A 15,014-nucleotide genomic window follows, 5' to 3' on the forward strand; every position below is an offset into this window, starting at 1 on the left:
CCCCCCCCCCCACACACACACACGGGAGAGATTAATGGATCAGTCATTTGTTATGTATCATATCTGGGAGAGCCTACAGAGATGGCTGAGTTTTGGATCTCCAGTAAAAAGTCAGGTGTGGCAACACATGCTTATAGCCCCAGTGCTAAAGGCATATGGGCAGAGGTCAGCAGAGACCTGAAACTCACTGTCCAGACAGTCTAGCTAGATCAGTGAGCTTCAGGTTCAGTGAGGCACACTGTCCAAAAATTAGGGTAGAGATCAAACCATACTAATATGGATCTTGCGTGAATATGAATATACACATGTGGATATGAATATAAATATGAATATACATACCTGCCTCTGTGCATGCATGAATACTAATGAGTACATGCATATCACATATACACTTCAAAATATATTTTTGTTTTTAAAGCAGTTAATAAGAAAAAAATACCCTCATCTCATTTTATTACTTTTTTCTCCTTCCTTCCTTCCTTCCTTCCTTCCTTCCTTCCTTCCTTCCTTCCTTCCTTCCCTCCTTTCTTTCTGTCTTTCTTCTTCTTTTTTTTCAATACAGGGTTTCTCTGTGTGTGTAGCCCTGACTGTCCTGGAACTTCTCCGTAGACCAGGACTTCAGAGGAGAGAAGGAATTGGTGCTTTAAGGGGGAACTTTAAGAGTGCTTTCAGGGCCTGGGGATATAATTTCAGATGCATGCATGGTACCCAGAGGAGGAAGAGGAAACCCAGGCATGGTGGTGCATGGCTGTATCCCAGCACTTGGGTGGTAGAGTCAGGAGGATCAGAAGTTCAAGATCATCCTTTTGACTCCGAAGCCAGCTTGGTCTAGAAATTCTGATTCCAAAAGAAAAAAAAAATAAAAAAGAAAAAGAAAAGAAAGAAAAAAAATCCAACAGAAAAGGTGCATTATTTCAATTCATCCTCAAAAAATATGCCAGTGTTAAAATGTACTAAACTTAGGACTGGGAAGAAAAAAAACTCATTTATTCTCTCAGAGGACCAAGCTATAAACTGAGAAGTACCAGTAAATTTCTAATCACCAAGTCCAATGTGCTTGCTCAGCATTTCAGTTATTTGAAGCTTTTAATTGAGTTGACCATTTTCACCTTTATAAAACCTTTCTTTGCTTCAGGATTTTTTTCTCTCTCCCTATAATCTTTTTTCTTCCAGTAAATTTTATTTTTCTTTCCACTTACCAAGAGGCCCATTCTCAATTCTCTACTTCCTTCAATAGATATGTGCCCTTCAAAATAAATATCACGGTTCTAGCATGTTAAATACTATCTGACTATACTTGCATGAGTCTCTGGTCTCCTCTAGCCCTTGGGCTTCTGTTAAAAATCAATAGGCACACTCTCCACTCTCCCTCACCCCAGACACACACACTTTATATACACCTATATGCATGCGTAACTTTTATATGGAAATACTATCTGAAGACTGGTTCAAGATCTTCTCGAAGATGAGCAGACCTGTGGATCCAGAAGTAGCAAGCATCACTATGCTCTACACACACACACACACACCTCATCTTGGAGCGACTTTTCCTGTGCCCTTCAGTTATTAAGAAGTCTTGTTGAAAATCTCCCCACTTCATCACCTATAACAAACTTTTTTCTTTTTCTCTTCTTTCTTCCTTTTCTTTTTGAAAAGTACTTATGGTCACATAGCAACAATGGTTTATAGGTCTCTGGAGTCTGACTTTCCCCAGAGACATCATGATGGTAGAAAATCTTTCTTCCGATATTTTCTTTTATTCTCCAATATATTTTGATACTGCCTTCAATTTATAAGCCAAGTTTACTTCCCATAAATTCTCTTTAATTTTTCTTACCCACTATCCTCTGACTAGATGCTATTTTTTCTCTTTAGATATTCCACTTCTCCTTCCTTCCTGACTACTGAAAATGTACTTTGTTCAGATTCAACTTCCTTCATAAAACCTATACAAATTCCCACTTTGCAGGATCTCTTCTATTTCTGTAATTCAAATAATTATGGCTCTTGCCATTTTTTGCATATTTATTACATATTTTCCCTTACTGTTCACTGTTTTTCATGTGAATTAGGCTTATCGTTCAAATTAAATAATAACCATGGCTTAGTCTTCATGGTCCATCCTCTCCCACACATGCATATAACAGGGACTGTATTGAAAACACTCAATGAACATGTATTGATTTATATATTGACTGAATACATAATACCAAGGAACAGAGGGTATTAGGAGAAAAGGGATCTTAAGGTCTGCTGAAAGGGTGTTCAAGATTGATTTGTAAGCCTCCTGGATTGGAACAATTTTTGTTAACCTCACTTTGGAGTCAGGTATTTACAATGGCTATTAAATTGTTACCTTGTTGCCTTCCAGTGCTCACCGAGGAAATGAAATCAGCCTTTATTAATGCTAGAAGCTAACACTTAACAATTTTCTTTAAAGGAACCTGAGGCCACTGTGGAACTGACAAACTACAATTTTTTTTTGAGAGTCCTTAATTTATGGTATATTAGTATTATATTTTATATGAAACTATTTGGTTTCGTTTCTATTTTTATAAGGCAACAGTATTCCAGCAATACATAATATTAAAACTAGAACTATTCTGAGCAATCAACTAGTTCAACAAATGTACTTTACAGACATGGAAACGGAGTTCCAAAGAGAATAATTGATTTGTCCAAGTTTGTCGTCTAGGTATTGCTGAAGCTGTGTCTAGAAATCAGAAGTTACCAGTGCACGATTCTATGATTTTTCTAGAACCACACATTGTACACTTTCAGTTTCATACTCAATTTGACATTATTCAAATCAGCAAAAACAAGAGTTTTTACAAAATTATTTCTCTTACTTTGCACCCAAGATAGTGAACTAGCCCCTCTTAAGTCATTAAAAAGTGTGTATAGGCAGTATGAACAATAAATTATGGTGCATATCAAGTTAAGAGAAAGTAAATATCATCTTAATTATGTACACTTTGTGTTTTGTTTTGTTTTTTGAGATAGGGCTTCTCTGTGTAACAGCCTTAGCTCTGTAGACCAGGCTGGCCTTGAACTCACAGAGATCGTCCTGCCTCTGCCCGGCTTGTGCTGGGATTAAAGGCGTGCGCCACCACCGTCAGACAATTATTTATACTTCTGAAGCCACATAAACCTGCACATCTTTTTAGATTGGAAAGTTGAAGAAAAGCAGTTATGTGATTTTTGTTGTTTTGTTTTAGGAGGTGAATTCGCACTGGAAGCTGCGCTAATATTTGTACTGGTGGTATGGAAGATTGCTTGCAACATGAATATGTGTCACTTTGTGCTGTGAGGAGAGATGTTCTCTAGTGTTTGGGGGAGAGTCTGGACTATCACAGTTGCTCGTAACCTCTCTTCTTCCACAGGAGCAGAGCCAAATAAAACATCACTCATTGTCTCCTATTGGCTATTCATCTGTTTTATTAAAAAGGAGTGAAATGGTTTGCTCTTGTTTCAAAGTCTGCCTGAGGACTATTGTTTGGTACCTCTAGCAGACGCAGAGATTTAAAGGTGAAGAGAGAATCTGAGAGAAATTACATGATTAACTTTTTAAAGGAATGTTCAAGGAAATTTGGCTCTGGGAAAATGCTTCGTAATCTATAGTATATCATATCATTTGGATTTTCTATAACAGATAGGAAGTGGTAGCTAGTACAAGTATATTGGATTATACCTTAAAATGAGTTTTAAAGCAAAAATTGCAACTAGAAATCCATACAACTCATGCTGCGCAAGGATCCATTCACATAGTTCAACACTCCCGAGCTTCAGAGGCAAATTAGAGTATAAGAATGGAAGATGAATTTGCTTAATAAAGTAAAAGATGCAGTAAATTCAAATCTGAAACAAATCCAGACCTGTGAAGTCTAACTGTTTGCTCACAGTGGAGGTACAAATGACGGGATCGTGTTTTATCAGGTCCACATAATCGTGGCACAGAACGAACACGGCATTGCTATGTACATGTGACTCACCTGTACCGTTGTTAATCGTGGTCTGGATCGTGGCTTCTGGCCCCAGAACATCGTAATCATCCTTCATTTCTTCTGTGGGGGAAAATTATCTTTAGCATTTGAAAATTATAGAAAGGCTTACTCTACTAAGCATGCCAAGCATAGGAACAAGGAGGAGCCTTTCAGGGGAAACAGAGAAGGCTTGTTGTAAACCTCTAAACAATAGCTTTGTTCAGGCAATGGAATGAACCCAACGGTGCTGGCTGCACCAGAACTTATTTACTTTGAGCATTACTGCAAGCTGTGAAAAACAGAGGCACCTATGGGAAGCAAGGAAGGGCTTTTCTTCTGGTGGCAGTTCTATTGACAAACAGGAGGGAAATGTTATTTTTTTTCAATAGGAGTTGAGTCAAAAGTGGCGAAGTAGTGGTACTCATGAAGAGACACAGTAGCTGCTAACTCTGGGTGCTTAGTGGCAAATCAGTTTCTCGTTTTATTTTCATGCTTTTGGTCCCCTTGCTGCGGCTGCGATGGTGTTAGTCTCAGCAAGCCTACTTGTTAAAAATCCCAAATTCTGTATATCAAAACTCGGAATGCCCGGCTTTGCAAGCTAACATCTCAGATATGTTAAAAATATCCAGTCACTGTTTAGCATACATTTCTAAAGTCTATTTTCCTTATTCCTTGCTCCCATCTCTCGTAAACAGCTTTTGGTTTCAAGCATGTAGGCTTTCACAGGTAACCATACTCATTTTCTGATGGAAACCAGAGAGAAAACAGCGGCTCAATGTTTGGATGAAGTTGAAAACATTGAAGGAGAGGTTCGTGAATGATTAAAGGCCATTTTTGAAAATGGTAATGTTCTCAGATAAAGCAGGAAATAGGAGTTTTCCCTGCCTACTATATTGTAGAGTATGTGGGAAGGCAGAGCAAGGCAAGCTGCCAGTTTAAAAAAAAAAAAAAAAAAAAAAAAAAGTCTTTCAAGTAAACAAACAGAACGCGCACTTTTAAAAACTGTAGTTGCGCGGTGACAACACCAATGGGCACAGGGCATGATCCAAGATGAGGAGCTCTGTGTTGTAATCATTTCATTACAGCACAAAGAACTGGAAGTCGAACTTTCAGACTTGTTCTGGCCATTTTCTGCTTCTCCCACAATACCCTGCTGCGGTGGGGAAAGAGTTGCCAGAAGATGCCCCAGCAAAATGACTGTATCTGCATATGGACTCAACCGAAGTGGCATGTTTCTGTCAGAGGCACAGACACACAGAGATGCTAGCTGAAACGCCATCCTTCAAAACTGTCGCATAATGTTCACAATATTTTTGTAGATGGTGCACACACTTCCAATTCATCCCTGACCCTAGGCACCTCCTCTGTTCTGGGAACGTTTTCACAGGGGGTTATTTTGCATGAGACACCTAGAAGCTGAGCGCACAGTAACATTGTATGATCAGTTGTAATCATCCATGGTTTGGGAAACTCCTTCTGGTGTTTTCATTGGCCCCTGAAAGAAACTAAGTAAGTGTTTCTGAGTTCAGTGCTAGATATAAATATAGCCTTTGTGCCTTTGTCCTCGCTCATCTCATGTGATTTCTGGTAGCCAAGAGTCACAAGAACCATAACTTTTCCATCTGAGAGCACATCGAGCCACAGAGGGGACAGCGGTTAACAGCTTTTATTTATTTTTTTTTTATTTTTACTTTTTGCATAATGGTGGTCATGTTCAAGATCTCTGCTGCGCTTCCTTCCTCATTGCCATCTTCCTATGAAAAGGTAAAGAGCAGTTACAACAGTTGGCTGCTTCCCAAATTGATAAATGTAATCTGCACAGATGCATAGTAGGCCCTTTGTGCACAGTGTGGTGTTTAGTGCTAACAGTCTTTAACCAACAATTGTAAGACTGGTCAGAGGCCATGGTACTGCTTTTACCTGAATGTATTTTACTTCAACCTGCAGGACCCAGCCTTTTCCTTTTCTTGAATACTAAGCTCTGTTGTTAGATGAGCCCCTGCTCCTTTTCAGGTATTGGGCTCTATGTGAGTCCATGTTGGAAGGACATAATGACCCACACTTTCGGAATACCTCCTCTGCATTACTGGCAAGCCTTGGTAGCTTCCTTCCTCCTGTCTAACCTTTTTCAAGACACCTCTGACTCAGCATTTGCTGTGCTCAAAGCCACATAGTATATTTATTTTCCAAACACTTGTAAAAGTTTGCATTTTTTCAGTCCCCCTTGGGGTAAAGGTTTGTAAAAATAAAGAACACTTTCTTCTGTAAGGATGAGGAACCCTTGAATAAGCAGAATGAGGCCAAGACGCAGGTGATTTATTTAAGTCTGTGTCAATGACAATGATGTCATGGTTTCCAGCACACTGTGTCCACCCCATTGTGGGACGAAAGAATGTCAAGGACAGCTCCAAACACAAAACTTTGATTGTGCTAGGACCGGAAAGGCACAGTAAGAACTCCACTAGGCTCTTCAGTGTAAAACCTGCATCCTGCAGACAAACTGCAGAGCGTCGGGGAGAAAGAGCAAAGGAGAGGGGCTTATCTCAGGGGAAAGCTATGTGCTGAGGTATGACTGCAGACAGCCAGGCACCGGGGAGAAAACACTCCTAAATAAAACACACCAGAATTAGAATTATTGTCTATATTGTGTGTTTTGAACAATAAATAAGAGAAATATTTTATCAGAAGAAAAATGTGTTATCTACAAGTCAGGATAAACAATGAGGAGCTTTTTAAGACTGATTTCTTTTCATTAGACTTCAAGGCACCACATCAGAGCACTTTTAGAACAATAATAAAAAAAAAAAGAACAGTAAATCATCACTAATCATTAGACCCAGACAGGTAATAGCTGGGTAACTTTCTTGGCCTAAATAGCCTAATGAGATTAGGGATTTACATTTTATTCAATTATCGGGAGTCCAGAATGCTTGTTTATTTCTGTAAAGGTAAGCGCACTTGCGCCACAGTCTCCATTAACTACAGGTGACGGCAGGATGTGCAAGGCGCTCCAAGGAATCACCATATAGCACGACACTTGAAATTGTGATCCGTGACCAGCACCAGAAAAGCTGATACCGTCACAAGCTACTACAGCCTGACAGCGCTGTTTTGGCTGTTTTTCAACTATTGATCTCTCTCTTTTTTTTTAATTAAACTTTTTAAAAAGAAGTTTGGGGCTGTACATTTGTTATATTGTTATTAATTATTCCTTTAAGGGTGAAAATTCTGGTAATTGGTCCTTACCCTTGATTTCTAGATATTAAAATTTAAAGCATCAGAACATTCATTCTTATAGCCCTGCATATCTAGTTCATTAACAAATATGAATAGCTAACACCAGCTCATTTAAATAGTATGTCTTACATGAGTTCTCGCCACACTCTGTTTCTGTCACACTGCTCCCAAGAATCATTGGCTCTTATTATACATGTAAATGGCTATCATAAAAATAAAAATTTCATTTAAGATTGTTAATGACTTCTGCAGCAGTCAGACTTCCTTTAATGATCATCCTCTGCCCCTAATTAAACGTATTTATCTTTCAAGCATCTTTGGCTGAGTTCTCCCTCATAGTTGAAAATCTAAAACCTTAAGTCTTAATGGATATAACGATAAATGTTTATGTGTGGGATTGCTGAGATTCGAGAAACCTTCACTGAAAGCAAAATTGGAAACAGAAAGAGTACCAAACTTGGCACAGTATGTTAGGAAAATGAAAAACAAATATACCACACTCAAACTGCCATCCGTCTTCCCCCCCCCAACACACACACATTTAATTTTCTTTACCAGTAGACCTGATTTTATTATCCTTCTCATACACCAATTACTCTGCCCCTGTTCAGTGTTTGGTAGCCTGCAACCTCACAATAACAGAAAGGTAGACTCGCTCTGGCCCACTATACATATTTATAAAAACGACACAATTATTGATATTGTCAAAGGGAAAGGAAGGTGGGATACATAATGGTATTCTTATTCGGTCCTGGAATAGAGATCAAGGAAACACAAATTTAATTCACAAACTGAATTAGAGGGGACATTTAAAAAAATCTTACAGGCCACGTAAGTTTATGAAGCAGGTCTCTGCATTTCCATCAGCATTTTAGCGAGGCTCCACTACAGGTGAATTTTCAGCTAAGGCATTTCTGCTTGTGCTGTGATGTCAGAAGGTTTGACTTGAACCTGATCTGTTTTACTTTTATTAAAGTTGGCATTGGACCATTTTTATTCCCCTTGAGATTATGATCAAATAGTAGAAATCATTATCAAGTATTTAACTGCTAAATAATCAAGAAGCTACCTGACCAGGTAAAAGTGTGAAATCACATTCACACTTAACAAAGAGGGATGATTGGATGGTTAAATTACAGTAGGAGGTGTCAGGCCTGAACGACAGCAAACTGGCAGTTTTATGTGGTTTGAAATAATATGATTTCCATACAACACACACACACACACACACACACACACACACACACACACAGAGAGAGACAGAGACAGAGAGACAGAGAGACAGAGAGACAGACAGACAGAGACAGACAGACAGACAGAGAGACTCAGACTCCTACACACAAATCTTGCTTCTTTCTACCTTTTGTCATGAGAGGACAGATTTTGATTGTGTTGTGTGATTTTCACTTTGCAAATGCACACACACTCCATGTTATGCGTTTGTTACAAATGTGGCTGTTACCCAACTTGCACTGAAACTGATCCACAATCTTTCCCTATAATTTCGGTGTTGTCGTGTGGCCACATGGCGATCACTCCATCCTCTGTCCGCAGGTCTGCTCTCTCTTCCAGAAGGGCCACGGAGAGGAGCATTTTAGTTATTTCGGCTGCAGGTGTTCCCGTAGGCGGTGCAGAGGCCTGGCAAGGGGCACAGGAAGGGGGCCGAACTGTCGCGGGCACTCACCTGGACCATCTACAGAGGCTTGCAGAATCTCGCTGGTGTGCCAGCTGTGCTCCACCCCGCTCTCCCTTATCTCGTCTTCTTCTTCCTCTCTTGGTAGCAGAGCTTGGCTCATGTGTGGGGAGGACTCATGGTTGGGCATGCTAGCCGGACTGGTCTCCTGGTCCAGAGGGTTTGCGATCCCGTCCTCTTCCGCAATGTGAAGCTTGTCCTCCTCGTCTGTCTCAGAGCCTGTGTCCACTACATTGTCATAGTTCACCACTGTGGGGGAGACACAGAGACACCCTTGCTAAGTGCTGCTTTGGAACGATCAGTGCCCCCCCACCAATGGTTAGTTAGGTAGGAAATATGAATATTTTCATAACTGAATTGCTCAACCCTGTTAAGAAAATATAATCAATATTCTTAAGAATTTTAGCATTTTTATTCTTATTCCATTGATTCCATTGTAGCTGGGTACTCTTTTTATTTTAAATATTTTACTAAAAATGATAGAAAATTTAAAAAGTAACAGAAGTACACACACTTAAAATATGCTTAGATTGCGCCCAGAACAAGACACATTGCACTTTCTACACTTCACAAAAACTTATAAAATAGATGTACAGTTGACAGTTTTATTAGCTCAGCAACATGACGTGTTTACTATATGAGGTTGTACTATAAATACGAGATGACTTCAGTATTTCAACTGTAGTTTTGTTCCTAGAAACAGTACACACACACACACACACACACCACACACACACACACACCATCTATTTTCCCAAGGCACAAATACATCCACAAACCTGTTCAATCTGAAATGTTCACTTTCTCTTCTATGTCAACCGTCATGCGCTAAGGTCATTTACATCCCAATCTTTTAAGCAGAAAATGAGGAAAAGCCATATCTTCTGGGCCATTAATACGACTATTGAGATGTCTTCATAGTGTCATAATTACAGAAGATTTCAAAGTGACACGGCCAAGACCAACACAAATGTTAAAATAACTCACAAGAGCGGGTTAGCTGCTTCTGCAGCCCTCAGTCCCAGCAACGCTCAGTAGCTTTTCTTAAAATAGACAGCCCGTAAATAAGGTCTGTGAACTCAATTGAAGGTGGCTGTTTCTGAATTAGTCAGCCCTCACAGGCTCTCGGCCTACATGCTAGTACATAAATTGTCCACTTTACCACCAGACAAGAAAGATTAGAGTAATAAACACGGGGTATTAGCTCAGCTAGAGAAACACACCAGCCGTTACGCACACACAGGATTGCCAAGAACTGTTAACCCAACTCTCCAGAAACACACACAAAAAAACAAGTCAGAACCATGACATCATGGGAACAAGAGGGAGAGAGAAAGAGGGGGGGAAAAAGCCAGTGGAAAAAAAAAGGGCAAACAATTTTCAGGTTCATTTTGATTTCTCTGCGCCTAATAAAGCAATCCTCCGCTAAGTTATCAACTGAGCTATCTCAAGTGGCTCTCGCCAGCTATCGGATTATACAAAAGTGGCGGAAAAGGAGGAAAAAAAAATGAAAAGGATTGTGTGTCAGGTTCATAATGCTTTTGGAGAATTCTGGAAACATGTCTAGTTACAAATTTTAGTCAGTCATATCTGTTTGCTTTGACAGGTTCCCAGGGAGTAAAAAAGGAACAAAAAGAGAGAGATTTTTTTTTTTTGTCATGTGAGGCTGGGGACAAAAAGATTACACCGTGCATATCTGCTCATAATATGATCTTTGTATAATCCGCGGGTCTGCACTTGCCTTCCGAACAACTGCACAACAGGTGCAAATTAAAATGAAAACGGCGGCGGAGCCGGGCAAACAGAATCTGCTGACCTGGTTTGAATACCAATTGACGGGGGAAACAAAACCTTTTCAAGAGGTGTGACCACAAGGGCTTAGGCAAGTTCAGGCTGGGTAATGCCCTCAGATCTACAAAAAGAGAGATATTCCAACGTCTCTGCTCTAGCTGTGTGGCCCACATATACCTTAGTACAATCAATAATGTGCAGCTTTCTTCCCCCTGGTGACTGAGATTTAACCACTTCTTAGCAACAAGCAGAAGATTCTTTACAAATTTTTTGAACACTGAGTGGGGGCAGAGTATGTGTGTGTGTGTGTCGGGGCGGGGGGGGGGGGTGTTCCAACAAAAGCTCCTAAGGCCTGGGAAGCCTTCAATCCACGTCCTAAAAACTGATCTCTGGGCACAGGAGGAATAAAGAAAGGTCCAGAAGGACTGAATAAAATTATCTAAGGCTGGACAGGCATTAAAAGGCCTTTATCCTGCAGAAAACCCCATGCCTTTTAAGGTCTTTTTCTGCATGGACTACAATATCCCGTGTGACACGTGAGTGTTCCTGCAGCAATACAATTGAAATATTTTCTTGTAGAGAAAAAGAGAGCGAGAGATAAATGATTTATGAACAGCCCTTGAGGAGTCCCAAATATCAGAACAATCTAAACAAGCAATGAAGTCATGTCTCACCATATAGGGTCAGGAGCACAGCATCCATCACCTTCACAGGCCAACAATACTTCACAACCTTTAGGGTTCCCACTCACAAATAGTAGTAAATACTTTTAAACTAAATAAATAACTGCTGTCAAGTTCACTTACAGAAGAAGTATGCCATCTTTTCCAGAGCTGTGTTAACGAGGATAGCCATTCCCAGAAACCATGATGCTACCCCCGTTCTCTTTTGTTATTGTTGTTAGTTCAGGTAAAGTCCTTCATAGCAAACTGAGTTCTTACATCTGAATTCAAATGAGGTTATTTATTTCTTCCTGTTCTTTCGGGTTTACCTACGAATGATTAAAATTATATCCAACGCTACAGATGTATACAGATGTTGATTTTTACTCCTGCACCCCCACTTTTGAATTCTTCAGATTGTCCTCTAAAATTTTCCCTTAGGTCTAATCAGTAGGAGGTTTTCCTACAGAAAGTTTTGGGACAATTTTCATCAATTTTTTTTCTATGAAAAGGCCAATACATGATAGACTTAACTCCATTTAAATTCTGAATTAAAAGTAGGTTCATAGCATGTGAGATCTTAACAAATACCTTAACCTTATCTGTAAATAAGAGGTTTGATTTTATATAATAATTAAGCATACACTTTTTTTTTAAGGCAGGGTTTCACGATGCAGCATTGGCTGGGAACTTGCCCTGTGGACCAACCAGTCTGGCCTTGAACTCACAGAGGTCCGCTCATCTAGGTCTCCCAAAAGCTTGGTTTAAAGGTGTGCACCATCACACCTAGCCCACGAGGGATACCGGGTTCTGCAGGTGCCTGTTTGTTGAATTTGTACTGCAAACTCTTTTAAAAACTTAGAAGCATAGTAGACCTTAGCAAAGTCTACTCGGTCATTGTGTTAGGTCATATGCATCAGCCCTAACTTAAGTCTCAACACAATTTTACACACATATTGGGGCTACGGGGAGCCCCAAACCATCACTTTAAAAGCCACAAAGAAGTAGGAGCCCAAAGAATTCCTTTCTGCTATTCGATAAACAAGAGGGAAGATGTACTGTTTGCTGGCTCAAAATAGACACTAATTTTACATCTGTCTCTGAGGCACAGCAAAAAGCCAACTAAAGAGCAGTAATAAATGTCCAAAAACAGCATCATTATCCAAAGCTCTCACAGCAATCTTCAGAGGAATTAATTACAATTCTGTGTAACAGTCGCATTGGCAAAATACACCCATAATTATATACAGGTACTGTACTGTCTTATAGGGAAATATGCCATGTGATACCATGTTTACACAATAATTGATGGATAAGATAAAACTATTTGCATATGAAGTGCATATGAATTATTGGCATGGCTTACCGTTTTATGTGGAATCATATTAAAGTTTCATTTGCTCTAGAACTGTATGTGTGATGTGGGGTTACCAAAGGGTATAAAGACGATGCTTAAAATTTCTTTATAGCAAGCAGGCCTGGAAAGATATATCTGATTCTGCGTTACTAAAAACTTGTAGTTAAAAGGTTGCACAGTTGATCTATAATAAGCACTATTTTCACCTTGCCGGATTCCATTATACTAAACCCCCTCTCTTCTTCCTCCCAAGTAAACAATACTCTAAATTCTATCAGTGTGACAATTAATTTTACAGTCATAAGCAAAATAAGGATTGGCTTTCTCTTTATTGTCTACAGCTATAACTTTTATTTTCAGAGTTTTGTATTCTGGTGACATGTAAGAGTACAGTAGCAAAATGTGACATTTTTATAATGTCCATACCTGCTGGAAAATTTCAACATTGGCAAAAATGGCCTATTATAGCATTTAAACATTGCTGATAATTAGCTTGACATTTGAAATAGCAGAACTATTGTTTTGAAGATGCCCTATACAATGTTACCTAACTAACCCCTCTCCCTACTTAGACTCTTTCTCTCCATTATTCTGTCAGTTACAGTACAAATAAGATATCAGTAGTTAATGTATTAACACTCGAAAGCGCTGATGTACAGGGGCAATACTTTATCTACACCAGGAGCAGAAGCTTTATTGATGTAAAGGAAAATTACATATGCATATTATAGACAGCTAATTGTTAATAAGGCGGTCAACAATGATTTCCTATAAATCTGCTCCAGTTAAGTGCACCAATAGGACCTTCAATGCCATTATCAAAGCATGTATTAAATATCTACAATACAGTAAACCTAGAAAAATACAAGGAGGTGCTATGATCACGGTAGGAAGCTCACTGATAATGTACTTGAAGAACCAGAAACATAAAATTGTGCTGGAGGAACACTTGAAGTCTGCTTGTGAGTTGTGACAAAGAGGGTAATACAGGCAGAGTGAGGCCAAGCGACCTGCCAAAGGCCACGTGACCCTATGGTGGCAATGCCCCAGCAAGAAAGCATGTCTTCAGGAAAATCATAGCAACACAAAAAGATGCATACAAATACAACCTCCCAGCAAAGAATGCAATCTAAATTTAAACTACACAAGTCCAGAGTAAAAGAATGGAAATCCCTGGGATTTTAGGTGGGGGAGATTTTTGTGCAGTAAGATGGAGATGCTTAATTTTAAATTGTTTTGATGATTGTTACTTTCATGGATCCCCTTAATTTGAGTTATAGAAGCCTACCAATTTGATCAATTACCAGAATCTAACAATACACCCTTGTTTCCTGCAATAGTGTGGAAACAACAGAAATAAAGAGGCAGTTCACAGAATTACGAGCTTGCAACTTGCCTTCTCATCTCAGCACCAACGTGTAGCCAGCTGTGTGGCCTTGGTCTATCACCCAAGGAAGCTTCGCACAAATGGGTAAAAATAATGATAATGGGTTCCATGTTTCTGACATTGTCACACGAGTCTAGAAACTTGTGCATGTGATGGCATTTTGTGAAGCATGACACGCTACTATGGAAGTGCAGGGCGGTGTAACTGTTGAAATAACTGAAGTCACAAAGATAGACCACCTCTCCAGGGTCTATCCTTTGCTCGCTGCCCGCAATTTGCAGGACTTCTAAGTAAAGGGAAGTGTGGCTTTGTACCAGCCTCTACTTAGTGCCACACCGTCATGGTGACTGCAGATGTAGCTTCGAGTGCGAGGCCCAGAGCACTCTCTAGCCTTCTGGTAACCTGGGGCACAGACATGAGACCTTGTCTGGAAATGTCTCTGAGATGATACAGCCTCCAGTTTAAAGAAGTCCTTTGGAATTCTGAGTCATTTGGTTTCCTCACTTTATCGGTCAAATGGCCTCCAAGATTAGGTAGAGCGTTAAACAAGCAGTACCTTTGTGCTTACTTTCTTAGGTGATCTTTCTGTGTGAGAGTATTGCTAAGGCCTCCCTAGGCTTTCCATCTGAACTCTGGTCTGTATTCTATCCCATGGATGCCTCTGCATCTTGCTTTGCCAGCATGTGCTCCTCGGGACAGGATGAGGGGCCTTTTTTTAAAAGGTTTTTCACTGGTGACTCTTGTTTTTCCAGGGGACATTTATCATTAACACCTTTCTCTCATCACAGTTAACATGTTAGCTCTCTCCACACCAGGGTAGGCAAAGATCACATGACCAAATTCAAGGCCTAGTTTCTCATTTTATAACCAGGTAGTGACCACTACAAGGCAAAGACAAATTCCA

The 15,014-nt window shown here is 39.8% G+C and overlaps 1 protein-coding gene across 4 annotated transcripts in view; it reads right to left on the bottom strand.

The window, feature by feature from the left end:
• Positions 1–15,014, bottom strand: part of Zeb2 (zinc finger E-box binding homeobox 2) — a 127,658-nt gene that overhangs the window by 29,563 nt on the left and 83,081 nt on the right. For 3 of the 4 annotated variants that reach the window (XM_087899927.1, XM_087899928.1, XM_087899929.1), the window contains exons 3-4: positions 8,905–9,162; positions 3,993–4,064 (exon numbers count right to left, since the gene is read on the bottom strand). In XM_087899927.1, coding sequence (XP_087756053.1) covers positions 3,993–4,064; positions 8,905–9,162 — 330 coding nt within the window. Of the gene's footprint in view, positions 1–3,992; positions 4,065–8,904; positions 9,163–9,692; positions 9,856–15,014 lie in introns of those variants that run through there. The other variant, XM_048426260.3, reaches the window with a different exon arrangement.

Source organism: Myodes glareolus, chromosome 21 (genome assembly GCF_982192425.1).
Source record: "Myodes glareolus chromosome 21, mMyoGla1.1, whole genome shotgun sequence".
In the NCBI taxonomy this organism is placed as follows: Eukaryota; Metazoa; Chordata; class Mammalia; order Rodentia; family Cricetidae; genus Myodes; species Myodes glareolus.